Here is an 18,584-nt window from a genome sequence, read left to right as displayed (position 1 = left end):
AGAATAGTCAAATGTTTTAATATGCTTGCAAGACGAGTCTAAGATAGTATGTACTCTCAAAGATTGTAAAATGTCTTTCACTTCAAATAGGGGAGAATTTCACAATTCAAAAATTAAACTTTTTTTAAGCAGTTGCCAAACAATGAAATAGGGTCAAGGATAATGGATAAAGCATGTGTATACAAGGTATGGGCAAACTAAATCTTTTACTTTCTGAATTATAAAGCTTTATACAAATATACAATGAGTCTAATAAGCATGTCTTTGTCTATTTTTATTTCATTGCAGGCAAGTCAAAAAGCACTTGTAGACAATCTTAAAAAGGATAAATGATTAAATATAAACATATAGATTTCAATATTTATTAACTGGTAAACGTCAATATCACAGATCATTATCATATTAAAAGGACGGAATTGGTATACTATAAAACATTTATAAATATAAATAAAACAAATATATAAATGCTTTCAGTCGAAAACAAAGCTGTTTGAAAGTGTGAAGTAAAACAAAAGAATTCAAATATATTACAATTATCATTATCAAATAATTTCTGACAAAAGCTATAATTCTTCTTTTTTAATAGTAGAAAATTCACTGAAACCAATCTTAGAGATCTAATCTAATTATCATCTTAGCAAATAGATGGATTAGATTATGATCAGCTACTGTGTGTGATATCATTGTATCACAACCAAATGTACACATTTTCTCTAAGTGTTTTGTTATTATACAATTTATAAGCATTAAGAGTCATTACAGAATGTTTGTTATATTATTCCCAATATTTAATTGCTGATTGTTCTGAGATTAGGTGGTGTTTGTGGTAATGGTGGCTGAGCAGGTGGCAGTATGTGGCCACCTTTTCGTGACAACAACATAATCTCTTCCTTCAAGGCATCAATCTCCTGTGCTTGTAACTGTACTAACTGTATCAATCTCTGTTTCTCGTGGACATCAGCTTTACGAATACCAGAATATTCTTCACCCTGCAATTATAGATGCATAAAAATTTTTAGATATTAAAAAGTTAAGATTTTCAAATAAATATACAAGTCTTTTTCCACCTTTGCTAACAGTCCTAGGCATTCATAAAAAATTCACTTTTCTTTTAAGATTTGATCGAAAAAAAACATTTGTTAGAACAGATAAATATTGAATATTGGAATTAAACTGGTATTTTTTACACATAATGATAAGATTATTGAGGATTAATGTAAACATAATTGAGAAGTTTTCATATCAATAGATATAAGAAGAAGTGGTATGAGTGCCAATGAGGCAACTCTCCATCCAAGTCACAATTTGTAATAAGTAAACCATTATAGGTCACTGCCTTATTTACAGAGCCTTGGCTCACACCAAAAAGCAAGCTATAAGGGCCCTAAAATGAAAAGTGTAAGCATTCCTATTCTATTTAAAAAAACAAGCAAAGGTGAAACACTTTAGAAATATTAACAAAACAAGTAAACAAACACTGAATAAATAAGTTTGATCTATGTCACCATTAATCATTATCGAATACTTTCATTATATAAACACAATATGTAAAACAATGTCAAAAAGACAAAGTATAACCTGGGACAAAATGGTTTTAAATAATAATAAAAAAACGTACACAGGTAATTTTAAATATAATCATTTTGTTGTTGGAGTATGAAAATATTTTGTACGAGAACAGAAGTAAAAAAATTTGTAATACTGACATTTTTTCAAAGGTGGTACATATAAAAAAAATAGTGAGACGAAATATAACACAAAAATAAGCAAACATCAAATAGCAAAAATGCATTGCAAATTGTGTCAACAGGTCAAATCAATAGGAAACTATGATTTGAGAGTACTTACTGACAGCTAGTTAAAAGTAAAATACAATTAATAATGAAAAATCATGCATCTGCGACTAAAATCAATCAAAACACATCCCATGGATTTAGTCTTTTAATGCCATGGGCAGACAAAAAAACATGACTTGTGCAATGTATATATAAAAGTATCAACAGACAGTAGGATAGACAGTAAGGATTTAACCTTATATTTAGATATTTATATAGATCAAGCAATCTCTAGAAAAAATAAACATCGATGTGTATTTTTACATAAAAAAAAAAACCTTCAAAAAGATTTCATATATCAACCTTTTTTTAGATCTGTAATTTTGCTGTCTTTAAATTTAAAAAAAAATAATCTAATTCTAACTTTCTTTTATAATACAGTCTATCTCTTCAAGAAAATCAAACCTTAATCCTACATGCCAAAATATCTTCTTAAATCCCAATAATACTTCATCTTTCATTACAATTTTCAAACTCGAGAATTATTTCAATCTCCTTCTATTTGGTAATAGAGCTGTGTAATTGTTTAAACAGACCAAACAACTTTGTATGGGTTTTGCTCATTGTTGAAGGTCATACAGTGACATGTAGTTGTTAACTCATCATGTTGTCTGATTGGCAATCATATCACATTTACTTATTGTTATTTTTTATCATTTGACGTTACAACTACTTATCTTTGATTTAAGAACCTGTCTAGCAAAATACAGTTGATAATTGCACTTTTCTTAGAAAACATTTATAATTCTGAACCAATTCAATCAATTTCATCTAATAAAATACAAATTCCTCCACATAATTGATGGATAATATTATTTTACATAGTAACATACATACCAGGTTTTTCTGTCTCGAATCCAATGATTTCTCAAACTGTTTCTGTTCATTCATAAGAAGATTAAGCTGATCCAATCTATTTGTATTATCTCGTATCAGTAATGTAATTTTATTCTTTTTATCTTTTATTTTCTCCTGAAAAACATAACTAGCAATCAGTTGCATGTACTTTATTATAGCCTCATTATCATCAGTTCATTTATAGACACAGTGTTAATCATAATGGGATAAATGGTATGTACAGTCGTGCTGAAATACCTCCATTTAGATTCACTTCCAAAAATGTTTAAAAAATTACAAAAACTTTGAAATAATTTACATTATTAGATGTATGAATTGGTAGCCACATCCAGTCAGAATGGTGCAATTATGTATCATCAGTCCAAATTTTCTTCTCTTATCCCAAGCTTCCCACCTTGCAGAACTTACTAATTGTATTTTAATTGTAAATTTGTTTTCTGGTCATGATATTTATGACAAATTTGCCACTAAACTAGTCACCATCAATCTTATCCTGCTTTTTATTCCCAATGCACAACATTAAACCTCTTAGCACTGCCTTGTTCATTTGACATTTGATTTCTCTTTTAATTCATCAATAGCTATCATTGTTTTTCTTTTTTTCACTTGTTCCTGTCGTTTCAACTTCTACTATCAATTCTATACTTTCAAGTTTTATTCTCAATTTTCCCTCCTTTATCAATAACTGCTACCCCTCCCCCTCCCTTCTCCCACACTCCATTTCCAACAACTATATAATACTTACATCCCATTCTGTTACTTCTTCAGAACATTGTATTTCTGTCATTCTAAGTTTCTCCTTTAGCTCCTCTATTGCTCTATTGACTGTGATTGTCTCTAATTTCTCAATATCAACATGTTGACCAAATTTAGCAATCATCATTTCATTTGTCTGTTCTTCCATCTCTCTAATCTTGGCATCAAATACTTTTCTGTCTTTGATTAAAGTGACATGGGTTTTTCTTGCTTCTCTGTTAAAATATAAATTATGTTACATATTTGTTATTTTTTTCTTCTTAAATATCTAATTGTCTATATTTAACCATCAATCAAAGAACACAAACAAACCAAAAATCATAATGCCCCTAAGTGGGGCATAAAAACTCCTAGCAAGAACAAAATTACATTTAAGCAAATGATGAAATGTAAATGATACATTGGGTTCTTATTAAATCATATCCAAAACAAAACCTTACTTCATTTGTTTTTTCTGTAACTGTTTTTCATGTTCTAGTTCTTTGATTCTGTGTTGTAATCTGTTGACACCATTAGATTCAAACACTAATGTCTGTGACAGGTCCTGTGGTAATACTGCATTTATCATATACTGTATCTGGTGGAGTTTGAGAGTCACAACCACATCCAACTCGTTCAACTTTTGCTGTTTCTCTAACTGTAATAATCAAACATTACAACCATTAACAACAATGCATATAACAAATCTGCAAACTAGTCAGAAATGAATGAAATATTCTGAGCCATGTCTTGAATTTGAAAGTCTCCTGTCAGAGATCTAGGAATGCTATATTAATACTTCCATGTTTTGCCATGACTTAACTAAAAAGTCAGAACTTGACAGTATATCAAAAATTGATCCATCAATTACCATTTAAGGATTTCCTAAAAATAACAAGTAGGAATGTAAAACGGTCTTAAGAAGATAAACTGAAATTTAATAGTACACATGTTATCCCTAAATATACTTATATAAATTTATATTACACTTATATCTTAAATGAATGGGTCATTACTAGTTGTTGAACAGTGAGAAATAATCTATTTATTAAATCACAATAAAGACAATCCTTAGTAATTGCATGAGTAGAAATCTATGTATTTTTAAAGTAAGTATAACAGCTACAAACCTGGAAGGCTTCTAAATCATTCTGAGCTGTCTTCAATGCATTTATGATGACCTTTAACTTTTTATTCATACTTTCTAATTCTTTCTTTAAAGTTTCATTATTTTTCTTCTCCTCTACTAGTGCTTCTTCAATGTCCAGTCTCTTCTCTCTCATGGCACATGTATTATCATATAATGTCTGTAAATAGAAAGTAGGGAACTTTTTTAAACAAAAACTTGTTTTGGCATATTAATATGTTAATAAATAAGTGTGACATTAATTTTTGGAGATTTTATACAAGTTTTTGTTTAGCAGAAGTTCTCCTCCAGACTCCAGTTGGGGGATTTTGACACTGTGTTAAAGACCCACTGGTGGACTCGGTTTTTTTAACTCTTTGCTCATGATGTTGTCTCTAGCATATTCTCCGTTTCCATTTTTAGATTTATAGCACCGTTCGTTGTCAGTTTATTTTGTACTTTATGAGTTTGATTATCCCTTTGATATCTGTTGCCTCTCTTACACTGAGCAGTCAAATATTATAATGAAGCACAATTATTCTTATAAACTGTAATTAAGAATGTACTTAGGTGAGGGTTTGTGAAATTCAAAAAATAAAGAATTTAAAATTGATAAGTAAAAAGTGAAAAGAGCATTGGTTAAGAATCAAAATAAGCCAAAAATATTGATAGGTTATGGACCTCCTTTTCGAGATATTTGATATCTAAAATATGGTGGGAAAAGGCTGACTTAGACTTTTACCTTATATTTCCATTGCTATTATTTCAGTCTCAAATCAAAAGAAAGAAAATGAACAATCTGCTATGATTTTGGTTAATGACCTTTCATGAGCTATTTAATCTTGTATGAAAAAATAAATGTGTGTTATGGGGCATAATATTTTACCTTGTATTGTATGGAAAAACACAAAGGAGTCTGAACATTTGGCACAAATGACAAAACCTCACCTAAGTACATCCTTAAATCTGCGTTCAAATATCACAATTGGCAACATGTCCTATATATTAGTCCTCACAATAATCTACTGACAAAATTGTTTAAAATATGACAGTTTTATTTATTTGAAGACCAATATTACTTACTTGATCACAGCCTGGAGGACAAATGTCAAGGTCATAACCCCCAGCATCATCATCAGATTCATCTTCATCTTCATCCCATTCAGAATCATCATCGGAATCATCATCACTCTCCTCACTTTCATCTAAAAAAAAATCAAACCTGAAACTACTTACATATTATACACTTTAAATACAAGCTTGTTCTAATGAATCTAAAATTGGCAATTGTTTCAATTTAACATATATATTGAAATTTTTTCTTTCTATGCAGCCTTTAAAAGTTTGTAAAAATGTACATTACAACCATAACACTGTGTTCTCTAAAATAGTATCAGTATAAAACCTAAGAACCCTTAGTATGCACAAAATATCTTTTGCATAAGATTTAGCAATTATCAATCAATCAGCAAAACTGAGAAGTAAATATAACTTGATTTATTTCACTCTTTAATCCATTCACTCATTACAGACCAGTCCATCTTAAGACAGGTGTTTTGGGACAAATTCATTATTGAAGTGACCAGTAATGGTCATTGATCAGTTGAAAATGTATATAAACACTTTATGTGTATTCGCAAAATAAATAATGAGACACAGCAGTTGATTTGTTTGTAAAGTTCAAAAAGATGTAAAAATTGTCACATTTTGGAATTTGCGGAAATGGAAGTATAATTTTAAGGACAGCAGTTGCAAAACCTGCATATGTCATTACTCTTTAATGTTTTGGTTACACTGAAAGGCAATAAGAAATCAGTAATAAGTATAATGGCAATCATCGTTATCACACACATCTTCTAATAGACTGTTCATATGCATATTAAAATGTAAGCTCCCCCCGATCATTTGAAAACACATTGGCAATACAAATTTTAAAATCCATAACCTACCATCCTCAGACACTTTTTTCTTTGCCCTTTTAATCTTTTTCTTATAAACTTTTGTAAGATATTCTGCCCACTGATTTTTATCTCCAAGTAAAACTGAGAACTGAGCTTGTAGTGCTCTGTCTTTTTCTCCCATCTTCTCTATTTCCTTCTTCTTCATTTCTATCTTATTTGTTATTTCTACAATCTGTAAAATAAAATTTTATTTAATAACTGCCCCTATGTAACTTGTCTGTTTAAGTGATCTAGACAATTAAATACATATATCACATGATTAGATATGGAGGATGACATTTATTTCATGGTTGATATGTTAATAAGTTACGTTACGTAGCTTCTTCGGATATCTAATGTTTTATTCTTTGTTAAGACATCAAATCTAAAACCAATGCAAGAACCTATTGAAAGTTTGTAAGCAAGTCCCTTTGCTGTACGGTGACCAGAGATGGGTCCGATTACTTTCAATGTAATTGATTAAATTACAATTACTTTGTCATTTGTACGATTAAATTAAATTAATGATTACATCATTTCTGAAAGTATCTGATTAAATTAATGATTACATTGGCAAAGTAATCATGATTACATCTGATTACAATGAATTTAAAAACAAAATATTTTGAATGATGTGAATGAATAAACGTTCAATAACACTATAGCATTTTTGAGAAAGTATTTTAATTGGTTCAATTATAAAATGATAACTTCAAATTTAACTTCATTTATTTGAATAAACACCAAATTTCACTACATATATACATTACATTTTATCACCAATGATCTCTGAATTATTTTGAATTAAATTTAATAAAGATAAATCATAATGAAGAGTTTTTTGTTTGTCTTCTGACCTCTTTCATAATTTATATGTATTCCAAGTTGCAGTTTATGGAAGTTTAAGTATGAATGAAATAAAGTTACCAGTTAAAACTGTGTTAAATTTGAATAGAAGTGTTTAATCAAATTGTAAACAATATGTAAGTACTAAAAATCATTGCATTTTACATGTCCAGTCCAATACAAAAAATTTAAACAACATATTTTTCCTTCTTTTAATTTAGTTTGTGCTAATTAGATAAATGTTCATGTCTGATTTATCTTTTATCATATATATTTCCCTACAGCTATACTCAATTTGTAATTGCAATAAAAACAAACCTTAATTAGTCTCCTACCTGTCAATTCAAAGTTGATAAAAATCACAAAAATTAACAAAAGATTATAATTCAGGGTTAAAGAAAAGTATTAATTGAATGTATAACAGTTATTATCAAATATTAATATGAAGATCATTATAAAACGATGAATATACATGTATGTAACATATCTTTTACCAAGATAAAAGATATATATAATTGTATTATATGTCTCTGCTTAGGCTAATGATGACTTTTCAATACTGTAACAGTTTATTTTTTACTGAAGTAGACATGCTTAAAGTAACCAAATAATTTTAGTATGTTTAAAATTTATCAAATATGAATAACAAAGAGGTTCATTTAATGACCAAAACACAATTTTAGATTTTTTTCATTGTAATCAGAATGTAATCAAAAAGTAATCATGATTACAGGGTATTTTGAAAAGTAATTGATTAAATTAAATTACATGTAATCAGAATTTTGGCTGATTAATGATTACACTGATTACTTGAAAAATTGTAATCAATTACAGCTGATTAATGATTACAATTACAATTACCCCAAGTCTGACGGTGACCTATGTAATTAGTCTTTGGTAGAGAGTTGTTTCATTGACAATCATACCACATCTACTTAATTTTATATGCAAATGTCAAAAGACCATAGCAAAAAAAAAAGGTACAAAATTTTCTGATTTTTCTACTCATCAGCAGTTTTGATGAGTCGAAATCTCAACAAATTAAACAATTAAGTATAACAATAATGTTTTATAGTTCCATTATAATATTTATAGCCAACCCACCTTATTCTGCATATCAATTTTCTCCTGAGCTTTATTTGTGACTTTTTCTGCCAATACGTCCTCTCTCTTCTCAAACTCTTTCAGTAATACTAACTCCTCAAACAAAGTTACCTGTCTGTTAAACAATTATATGTGTCATTCAATATCAAAAGAACAAATACTTTGAACAAGAATTAGTTTTGGAAACATTAATTTTTACCTTGCCAAAATTATGTTTTTTCCTTCTGAAAAAATTGAAGATTGAGTTTTCAATGTAAAATTCTTCTTAAATTATTGTTATTTTATTCCATATTACTCCCTTACACATGAAGCATAGTTATGTCACAGGAGCAGAAAGTTTGAGCTTTCCAATGTAGCTGAATTCACCTCAAGATTTAGCAGCAGTTCATGTTGCTCCATCCAATCTTCATGATATATATTGTAACCTATTGTATATTGTTTCATCATCTTCTTTTGGTCATGGTTTTGCACATCTGTTATTTACTTGTGATTTTGTTTGTCTAGTTTATATATTTTTTGTGTGTTCAAGTTCACATCATTTGATTTAAAATAAAATTCTAAACCCATGATCAGTTCAAAACAATGGCTGTCACATTTTTTAAGCATCACAGACACAACCTACCTTAGATCAGCATTTTTCATGACTATATCCAATTTGAATTTTTCATGTCTAAGAATTCTAAGTTCAGCATCAAAGTTTTGCACTAATTCATTAATTCTGTTTAATAGTCTGTCTTGTTCATATAACATTTTAATGTCCTCAGCTTGTTTAAGTTCTATTTCCAAGGGAGTTAACTCAACATCTTCTAATACTTCACTAGATGCTGAATCTGTTTTCACTTTGGATTCACTCATATGTCTTGCTGGAGTTGGTGACACAGCCTAAACATAGAAGAGATACATATATACTAAATGATGCAACTGTAAGATATGGATATATATCCCCAAAATCAATATGCACAATCCTATATAGGGACAATCAATATACTGTATACACTAATCCCCAGTTTGTCTCCCAATTAAGGATATAAAACATTTTCCAGTAACTTTCTTGTTTTATAATTGTAAATTTTTGCCATTGCAAACAACAATTCTTTTACAAAAACCACACAGTTTAAAAATTGGAACAAAGATTCTTTTTAAAAATCTTCCTGCACAATAATCACTTCAATAATTAGACCATTTAAAACCATCCCAAAATTATGATTATGCTACCATCATAGATTTCTGGAATTCTATAAATACACCAACTTTTTCCTTTTCTTACCTTAGTTTCACCACCAAACCCTCCAAAGCCACCAAAACCACCAGTTGAAGATCCTTTTGATGCTTTTTGTTGTTGTTCATACTCTTTCTTGAACTTTATCAAGGTGTCCCTTGTATATTCTAATTTCCTGCAATAAAGAAATAGTATTAAAATATACTTAATTCACTGTCATTCAACTAAACTATTATCTTATTGTACATTTTATATGCATGCTCAATATCCAGGCTTCTAGACCAAAGGATTTTTTAAAAAAGTTTATACGATATGGATGCATAAAAAATGATAAAAGTGTGCACGCAAGACTAATTTTATGATATATATGCATTGGTTCAAGAATTGGATAAACATTATTTTTCACCAGTCTCTCATTTCCTATAACTAAAACTAAAAACATAGGTAAATCTTAGAAAATATCCTAAAATAATAAAGATAAATTTGAATTTATCAAAAATCTTTTTCTTTATGTATGTTGTGGATTATATTGAATGACTTACTTTTCAGGCATTTCACATAATTGCATCTCTGGTACCGGTGGGATGGTTTTACGCTTTGTCTCCTCTAACTTCTGATGTACTTCTTTTAAGTTACATACAACATCTTTAATCTCTTCAATTATTTGTATCTTTTTGTCTCTTATTGATAGAAGTTTGAGATTGAAGTTATATTTATATTCATGAATCTGCAAAACAGAAGGTTATGTAAGGTTAATGAAATCCACCGTATGAAAAATAATCCAATATATAAAGAAACACAAATTCTAATGAGCAATAAATTCATTGAGAACGAAAACAATGGGAATATTCTGATCTTACCTTATATTAAAGTTAAAATTATCAATGAATCAAATAATCTATTAGTTAGTACATTTTCAGTTCATCGGAGAATCTTTAATTGGTTTTAATTTGGTTTTCTCTGAAATATTTGTATAAAATCATCAAATTCTGCCCATAAAGTTTTGTATTATTTACCAAGGAATTATAATCTACTATTTATTGTTATTAAAAAAGATGAAACTTTGATCACCATTAATCTCAAAAATTATATTACAACCTACAATTTAGATTTGGAATGAAATTACTCTTTTCAGCAAATTTAAGGGAACTGACTTATGTATATAATTTCTAGTCTCTAAATACTCAACCTAAACATTTACACTGTATAATTATATAGGTGTAACCACCAAATCATGATACGTTACAGAGGTTGTATACGAATAAATCCACAAAAAAAAATCCCTTGAATTTGACAGTAGGTAATTAATCCTACATTTCATTGCAGTAACACATATCTGTTTCATAAACATATGTCTTGGGTATTTCAAAACACCATTATTTTTTTATTTGGGGTTTCTATAGAACTTGAGGTTACATGGTTACTAAAGCTTGTACACAAGTTAAATAAGGGGAGAAATTTGATTGGTTAACTTCCGGTGATGGTTATTTTCTTATATGAAATGAATGAAATGTTATGCGACTTTTTTTCTATAGTACTGGACAGGATAAAACTTTACTCATGCCAAATATTTCTTTATTTGAAACAAAGATACAATCTGCACAATTTTTTGAAATGCAAATTTAACAAATACTAATAGGGGAAAATCAATGGTGGTATTACACCTATATAAATCTGAAAACATAGAGTATAGAAAACTATGACTAACCAGATCTTTCAACACAAGTAATCTTCCTCTAGCTTTTTCTACATTCATCCTCAGATGGTCTGGTACAATATAATCCTTGGCCGTTTTTAGATTGAAGTAGCCCATGTTATCTTTAGCTTCTTTAATTGAGGCCACATCGTTGGGATCTTCAAAATCATCTTCTGGTTTGGTACTGTATAAATCATCCCACTGCAAATAGAAGTTTGTCATCATAGTAAATAATGGAAAAAGCACGTGAAAAAATCATGACCCAACAATGAAAATAGAATGGAAACAACCACTTTTAACTTCCCAATTCTGCCATAAGCCTACGATAAGGAGAGGATTGCTTACATTAGTTTTATCATAACTGTGGCATATAGTTGTCTCATAGGCAACAGAACACATCTACTTTTTTTTATATTGTTAGTTAAACTTGTTCAAAAGTTTATCTGTAACAAGAAGATTTTCAAAATCCTTATCTACCATCTTATATTCTACAAAACCTAGAAGGTTTTAAAAAAAATGAGATAATAGAAAACAATATTGCATCAAATTTGTTAATTCTGACAACTGAACACTGTAACTAGTACTGTTCCTTGCCATTATCAAGAAGAAAAATAATTTTCTGTTACATTAAAGTTTTTTTAGGATACAACAAGTATAAACCTAAAAGTAAACATAAAAAACCTGAGCCCTTCTTTGTGCTCTCTTTTTCTTCTTTTCCTCCACTTTGCCTAGAGCTTTTGTGATACGTTCACCCATGCTACCTTTCAGTGTGGTAGTAGTGGCTATTTTGGCTGTTGCATCATCTTGTTTACCTCCTGCATCTGTCCCCATCTCAGTCAACCTTGTCTGACCTTCAAACAAATATATTGAATATTATATTATCAACTCACAAACTATTTTTGGGTTGTATTTTTTAGACATCTTTAAGCATGTTAAGATAGTGATGATATTGACTTCATTAATTACAACTTAAAGAACAAAATTTAACACATGCATTTAGTATTGTGAATATTTTGCAACAGAAAATAATACAAGGGTAATTTATGTAATTCAGTGCACTTATTGAGAATGGTTGCAGCCCTCCTTTACAGATTTTTTTAAAAACAGTTTAAAAAGACAGATATATACTTGACTCCGACAATAGTACAAATAATAAACAAGAATGTGTCCAAAGAACATGATGCCCTACTCGCACTACCATTTTCTATTTTCAGTGGACCGTGAAATTGGGGTCAAAACTTTAATTTGGCATTAAAATTAGAAAGATCATATCATAGGGAACATGTGTACTAAGTTTAAGGTTGATTGGACTTCAACTTCATCAAAAACTACCTTGACCAAAAACTTCAACCTTGAAGCGGAAAGAACGGACGAACAAAGGAACGAACGCAGGCACAGACCAGGAAACATAATGCCCCTCTCCTATCGTAGGTGGGGCATTAAAAATGTAAGAGCCTGTGGAGTAAGATGTTCTATTATCATCCTGAAGTGTCTGAGGTTTCAAATTCTTATACAGTCTTGCAGATAATAGAAATAAAATTTCTCAAATAAACCTAAATACCTGTCATTAATTCCCTAGTAGGGTCTCTTGTCAGGTCGTCTCTAGTCATGTTAGTTTTCCTCCTCTCAAACTCAGCCTTCATATGATAGAAATCATCGGATAATTTGGCTGCTCTAAAACTGGCAACCTCATGACTGGTTTCAAAAGCTTTGACAACAATTCTCTCACATTCTACTACATCTTTGTATCTATGAAAGTATCAAAATGTTATAATAAATGTAGTGTGTAAAATCAGAACAAAGAGCAAATATAAATATCTTTAAAACATGCATTCATCTCACCAGTACTTTATTTTATAATATAAAGATGAATAAATATGATACTTATATCAGTGTGATATCAACAAGGTTGAGGCCAAGCTCCATTCCAAAAACCAATGATTGTAAAACTATAATTTTACACATAAATTAGGGAAATTCTAATTATATCAAGATATATATAATATATATATATCTTTTACAAATTCAAAACAAAACACAGATTATTTTAAAATATATATAACAATTTATGCAAAATAAATGGTTTCTTAAGTATACAAGATAACCAATTGACTTAAAAATATACCTGAATGAAAATAGTATTCATGACACTTACACAAACCTTAAGTAACAATTAACTACATGATAACATATTCTAAGAAAAGAAACAATAATATAGTTTGCAACTTTATAATGTTGAGACCAAAGTTAGCATCAAACCTAACATTAGTAAGACAATGAATCTGATGTTCTGTAGTTGTTGTTTGTTGATGTGGTTCATAAGTGTTTCTCGTTTGTATTCTTGTATTTAGTTAATAGATTATTGTACTCAGTTATTTTTACCTTTTCCTGAGCTTTTCTAGGGCTATTCTTTGTTTCTCAGATTCCCAAGCTAATTCCCTCCTTACAATTTCTATTCTTTCATCTCTCTGTTTTTGCAATTCTTCCTTGATTTCTCTGTCCATTTCAAATTCCTGAAAAATAATGACTCTTTATAATTCAAAGTTCAATTCCAAATACATTAATCAAATATTAAACTAAGAGTGTAATACATATTCATCCTGATTTAGAGTAATTTCTTGCAATTTGATTGGCTGATATTGTCCTAATATATTTCAGTACAATTTTTCAATTGGAAGCATCTCCCTTATACCATTGACCTAATAAAAAAAAAAATGCTTTAATGTCCTTTTTTATTTTTATTTTTTACAGTTTTAGATTAAATATTTGGTTGACATTGTCCTAATAATTGAATTTGAATATAATATGTAATATAACCAAAATCAGGATAAATTCGATACACATTGTGCAATTGTCCTTGTACGGAATTTATCGGGTCAATAATATTCATATCAGGTTTGGCTTCGACTCACCTGATATGAATTTTATTCATCGGATAAATGCTCTAATTAGGACAATTGCACACTGTGTTACTAATAATACTCTAATACGTATTTGACTATTTAATATATATGCTGACTGAAGAGATGCCAGGTAAAAGATTATACCTGATCCTACCAGTAAAAATTTGTCTTCAACCATTCAAGTGTAAAATATAAGTTATGTTAACCTGATGTCTCCCAAAACTGTGATTTTGAAATAACATTAAAAGTCACTTTATAAACTCTACAGATTTATAATACCAATGTCAATAATAAGGTGTTATATGCAATTACCTCCTTCTTTAGTTGTATATTTATTGGTAAACCTTCGTTTTTCTCTAATAGTCCCTTGAACTGTCTCCTGAACTTAGAAATTTGTCTTCTAACTTCCCTTTTCTTTTCCTCGGCCAGTTTCATCATTTTGTCATACTCAGCTTTCTGTTTGGCATCTTCAATACTGAAAATTCATAAAATGCTCATTTCAAGAAGAGTCCCACCAGCTTTTTATGTCCAGAATTGAATATTAATGTTCTATACTGAAGTGGACTCTTAATTAGGTATAAGCCAATCCAATTTAAAGCCCCAATATATGAATAAAATTAATTCTGTACCTCAGCAACATGTTTAAGAATTAAGAAAGCAAACATAATGAACATAATTTATGTAAATCAATTGAAATAAAATGTGTTAATAAACCATTTGTGAAACAGAAATATTGTAAAGCCTACCTGTAAGCTGAAGGATCATCAATATCATCTCCAACTTTATCATCGTCTTTCTTCTGCAGAAATAAACAAATTTGTTTTTTATCAGTTTCTCTCCTCATATTCATTTTTAAAAATAATTAAAGATTGCCAGTTTTTAGGTCTTTTTTTGTTTTTTGAAAACTTAGTGATATTTCATTCAGAGTGCTTCAGATAACAATATCCATAAGGAAATTGCTATTCAATTTCACTCTAATATTTTTTCAAATAACTATCAATTCAGTCCTTGATTTTTAAATAAGATGTTACCAAAATTATTTTCCTATAATATTTTTTCAAAAAGACATGAAAAAGGCAAAAGAATAAGTCTTTTTTATTTACAGTCTAAAACTATTGATAGCCATTTAAAGACTTTTTTGTATTTTAGATCTATAGTTTGAAGACTTTTAACTGATGAAATCTATAAGAAATTTGAATTTTGTAAGGCATTAAAATCTTAAGTTAAAATAAACCAGAAAAAAATTAAAATTGATACTCAACCTACTTAAAAAAAATATCTAATTATATGAAAAATATAAATAAACAAACTAACCTTTGCTGATGGTAGTTTAGCTTTTGCTTCTGCAATTTTCTTGTCTAGGTTTTCTTGTGTCATCACGTCAAACATGAAGAAGTTTCCATCAGCACCTACTGATATCAAACTTAATGAATCATAACCTAGTTTTAGACCAGTCAGATGACCATAGTTATTGTCATGGATATTCAGTTGCCAGAAGAAATTAAGGGTTGATATATCAAAAGCTACATCAACACTGTGAATCCTTATGGCTCCATCTTCCATTCCAAATAATACTTGTTTACCATTATTGCTGAAAAATTAAAGATATATATCAATCAAATACTGCAGGGTCTTGTAGTTTTAATTTTGAGATTTTTTTGTTTATTTGCTTCTAATCTACTAAAAGCATAGGAAAATGACAGTATGAAATAAATTGCACTTTGAATAACTAAATGTTAAAAATACATTAAAAAAAAAATCTAACAAAATTTCATATTTTTTCGCAATTGTTCCCAAACTATTGTAAAAAAAATTTACTTTGTCATTGTTTACTTCAACTATGTGATTTCTAAGATTTCAGTGCAATTATAGAAATATTTACCTAAATGTAATATTGTGTATAGGAATATCATCTGATTCTAAAACAGGAACATATCTAATTGGCTCATCATGTACTTCTTCTGGTAACCCACACTTCTCTGCTTCATTCATAAATTTACACTCATACAGGTAACCAGCATCAAACTCTCCCTAAAATTAATATTGGTGTTTAAGAAAGCAAATTCCAAAAATATACCTGGTAGGTTATTTTATTTACAGTTCACATTGATAAAGTTTGTAGATTTTAGTGTATGTATACATGTTTCCAGTGGGATAAATTCAATTTTATTTTTATATTCTGAGTTGTAATTTTCTAGAAACTAATACTGTGGATTCATTATTATTTATTTCGTGGGTTTCAAGGGAATAGGTGAAAGACGAATTCAAATGTTCAACGAATTTCAAATTTTCTATAGGCTTTGCATGTAGAGATTTGCAAAACCATGAAATTAAATATCCACAAAAATTCCTCAATCGAAGAAAATTAATGCCCACGAAAATAAATCAATTCACAGTAACCAGAATTTAACCACTGATCTTCCTATGAAATTTGAAATTGAAGTTTCTAAAATATTAATCTGGTAAATAAATTATCTTTTTTTCCCTTTTTCCCACATTTGCTGATTGTTTATGTCTTCAATCAGATTAGAATATGAGGTGTTGTATAGGATCAGTTTTGACCTGTTAAGTGTCATTGAAAAAAATAAGTATCTCATCTTTAAATTCTAGAATGTAAGAATCCTACTGAATTTATATGTAAAAATTATCTAAACTGACTGAAAAATATACTAAGACCCAGACAATAATGACTCACCATAGATAGCCAGAATTTGCCTTCTTCACTGTAATATCCAGTTAATATAGGACTTGCTTCCTCTGGGATATAAGGGTGCCATTCAGGTTCTTTTTCTTTCTTCTCTTCTAAAATAAGGTAAAAAAGATTTTTTTCAAAAATAAGATCATATACGAATCAACCCATCAAAAGTTATATAAAAACATGTTTAACCCCAACACTTTTTTGAATTTGTCACATCTATGGGATTTGTTACTCTAGTATGTTCTTTTTTTCTAATTTTGGTTCATTGATATGTTTTAGAGTTTAGTGTGACGTCCATTTTCAGTGAACTAGTACACATTTTTGTTTTGGGGCCAGCTGAAGCCTTCTTCCTGGTACAGGATTTTATTGCTGTTTTTAATACCCATTGCTAGCCTGTTTTCTGCTCTTTAGTCGTGTTGTCTCTTTGACACATTCCCCATTTCTATTCTCAATTTTTAATCATTAGTACCTGGTTCATCTCCTTGCTCAGATTCTGTTTCTAATCCTCTCTCAATTCTTCTTCTTCTGTCGTCTTCTTCCTTTTTCTTTCTTGCAGCTTCTTCTATTCTCTTTTTTTCTAGGTCTTCTTCATGCTGTAGAAAAGCAGTTCATTTTAAATACAATGCATGTATATCTAATTTTGGTTAATATATCATTCTTTAATGGAATTAATGTACGATAAGCCCACCTTTTAAGCTCTAGAAGAAACTAAGACACATAATTTTTAGGGAGTAGGAGGTGCAAGGTGCCCAATACACCCCCATCCTAATCTTTACATAACAACCAACCTTACAATATTTGTTGTAATTTGAAATTTTTCACTTTGCGAAAGGATTTGCTTCTGTGTCATTAAAATCAACTAAATATTCACTTGAAGTCAAGATTGTATGTTACAATCATGTATTGCTAAGTGCCTAAAGACTAAAATCCTCATTACTTTAAATTAAATATATGAAACTCTTCCGCTCAACTAATAACAGTGGTAAAGGATAAACAACTGACAATAGTGTCCATGTATCAATTTTCATAGTAATCCATTTTTGTCCAAATTTAAAAGTAAAATAATGTATTTTTTGTCAATCACTAAAAAAACATTTTGTACTGCAAAATATCTTGGTGTTAACAGTTAACCAAAATATTGGCAGGTTGCTTCATCTTAATCACAGGAGGAATCAAAGCTATGACAGTGCTCAAAGTAACTTGTTGTGCACTGTCTTTACAGGCTGGACAGCAATCTTCGCCAAAAAATATTTAAAATGTATCACTTTTGAAAATTAAAAAAATATCATTTGGTAGGTTTATTATTTAATTCCAAATGACAACTATTTACTCACTCGAACTTTAGATTTAACACTTTTAAACTGGTACTGTTTCATGGGCAAGCCTGTGATGTGATATGTATGGGAAGTGTCAAACTTGGCTCCCTCTGGTGAATCAATCTCTATCACATAACCTTCTTCACAAAATACCAATAATGTTGACCTTTTCTGAAAAATAAAATAAATAATTCATGAGTAATACTAGTATGTTTTTGTCTAAAATAGTTTTTAGTTCATAAATTATAAAAATTTATATGGAGCATATTTAATGAAATTTTACATCTCGCTAAATATTTTTGCAGGTG

At 29.2% G+C, this 18,584-nt stretch overlaps 1 protein-coding gene across 2 annotated transcripts in view; it reads right to left on the bottom strand.

The window, feature by feature from the left end:
• Window positions 1-666: 666 nt before the first annotated feature.
• Window positions 667-18,584, bottom strand: part of LOC143079022 (cilia- and flagella-associated protein 44-like) — a 33,588-nt gene continuing 15,670 nt past the window's right edge. The window contains exons 14-35 of one of the 2 annotated variants that reach the window (XM_076254124.1): window positions 18,295-18,447; window positions 17,430-17,553; window positions 16,958-17,064; window positions 16,145-16,293; window positions 15,577-15,853; window positions 15,009-15,061; window positions 14,575-14,737; window positions 13,742-13,872; window positions 12,921-13,108; window positions 12,041-12,210; window positions 11,372-11,560; window positions 10,206-10,390; window positions 9,712-9,838; window positions 9,067-9,326; window positions 8,445-8,559; window positions 6,504-6,687; window positions 5,638-5,759; window positions 4,559-4,735; window positions 3,890-4,086; window positions 3,439-3,664; window positions 2,673-2,807; window positions 667-989 (exon numbers count right to left, since the gene is read on the bottom strand). In XM_076254124.1, coding sequence (XP_076110239.1) covers window positions 789-989; window positions 2,673-2,807; window positions 3,439-3,664; window positions 3,890-4,086; window positions 4,559-4,735; window positions 5,638-5,759; window positions 6,504-6,687; window positions 8,445-8,559; window positions 9,067-9,326; window positions 9,712-9,838; window positions 10,206-10,390; window positions 11,372-11,560; window positions 12,041-12,210; window positions 12,921-13,108; window positions 13,742-13,872; window positions 14,575-14,737; window positions 15,009-15,061; window positions 15,577-15,853; window positions 16,145-16,293; window positions 16,958-17,064; window positions 17,430-17,553; window positions 18,295-18,447 — 3,633 coding nt within the window. In that variant the 3' untranslated portion in view covers window positions 667-788. The remainder of the gene's footprint in view (window positions 990-2,672; window positions 2,808-3,438; window positions 3,665-3,889; window positions 4,087-4,558; window positions 4,736-5,637; window positions 5,760-6,503; window positions 6,688-8,444; window positions 8,560-9,066; window positions 9,327-9,711; window positions 9,839-10,205; window positions 10,391-11,371; window positions 11,561-12,040; window positions 12,211-12,920; window positions 13,109-13,741; window positions 13,873-14,574; window positions 14,738-15,008; window positions 15,062-15,576; window positions 15,854-16,144; window positions 16,294-16,957; window positions 17,065-17,429; window positions 17,554-18,294; window positions 18,448-18,584) is intronic. The other variant, XM_076254123.1, reaches the window with a different exon arrangement.

This window comes from Mytilus galloprovincialis, chromosome 6 (assembly GCF_965363235.1).
Source record: "Mytilus galloprovincialis chromosome 6, xbMytGall1.hap1.1, whole genome shotgun sequence".
Taxonomy (NCBI): Eukaryota; Metazoa; Mollusca; class Bivalvia; order Mytilida; family Mytilidae; genus Mytilus; species Mytilus galloprovincialis.
Note: the sequence above shows the minus strand (reverse complement) of the source record. Positions and strands in the feature narration are given on the sequence as shown.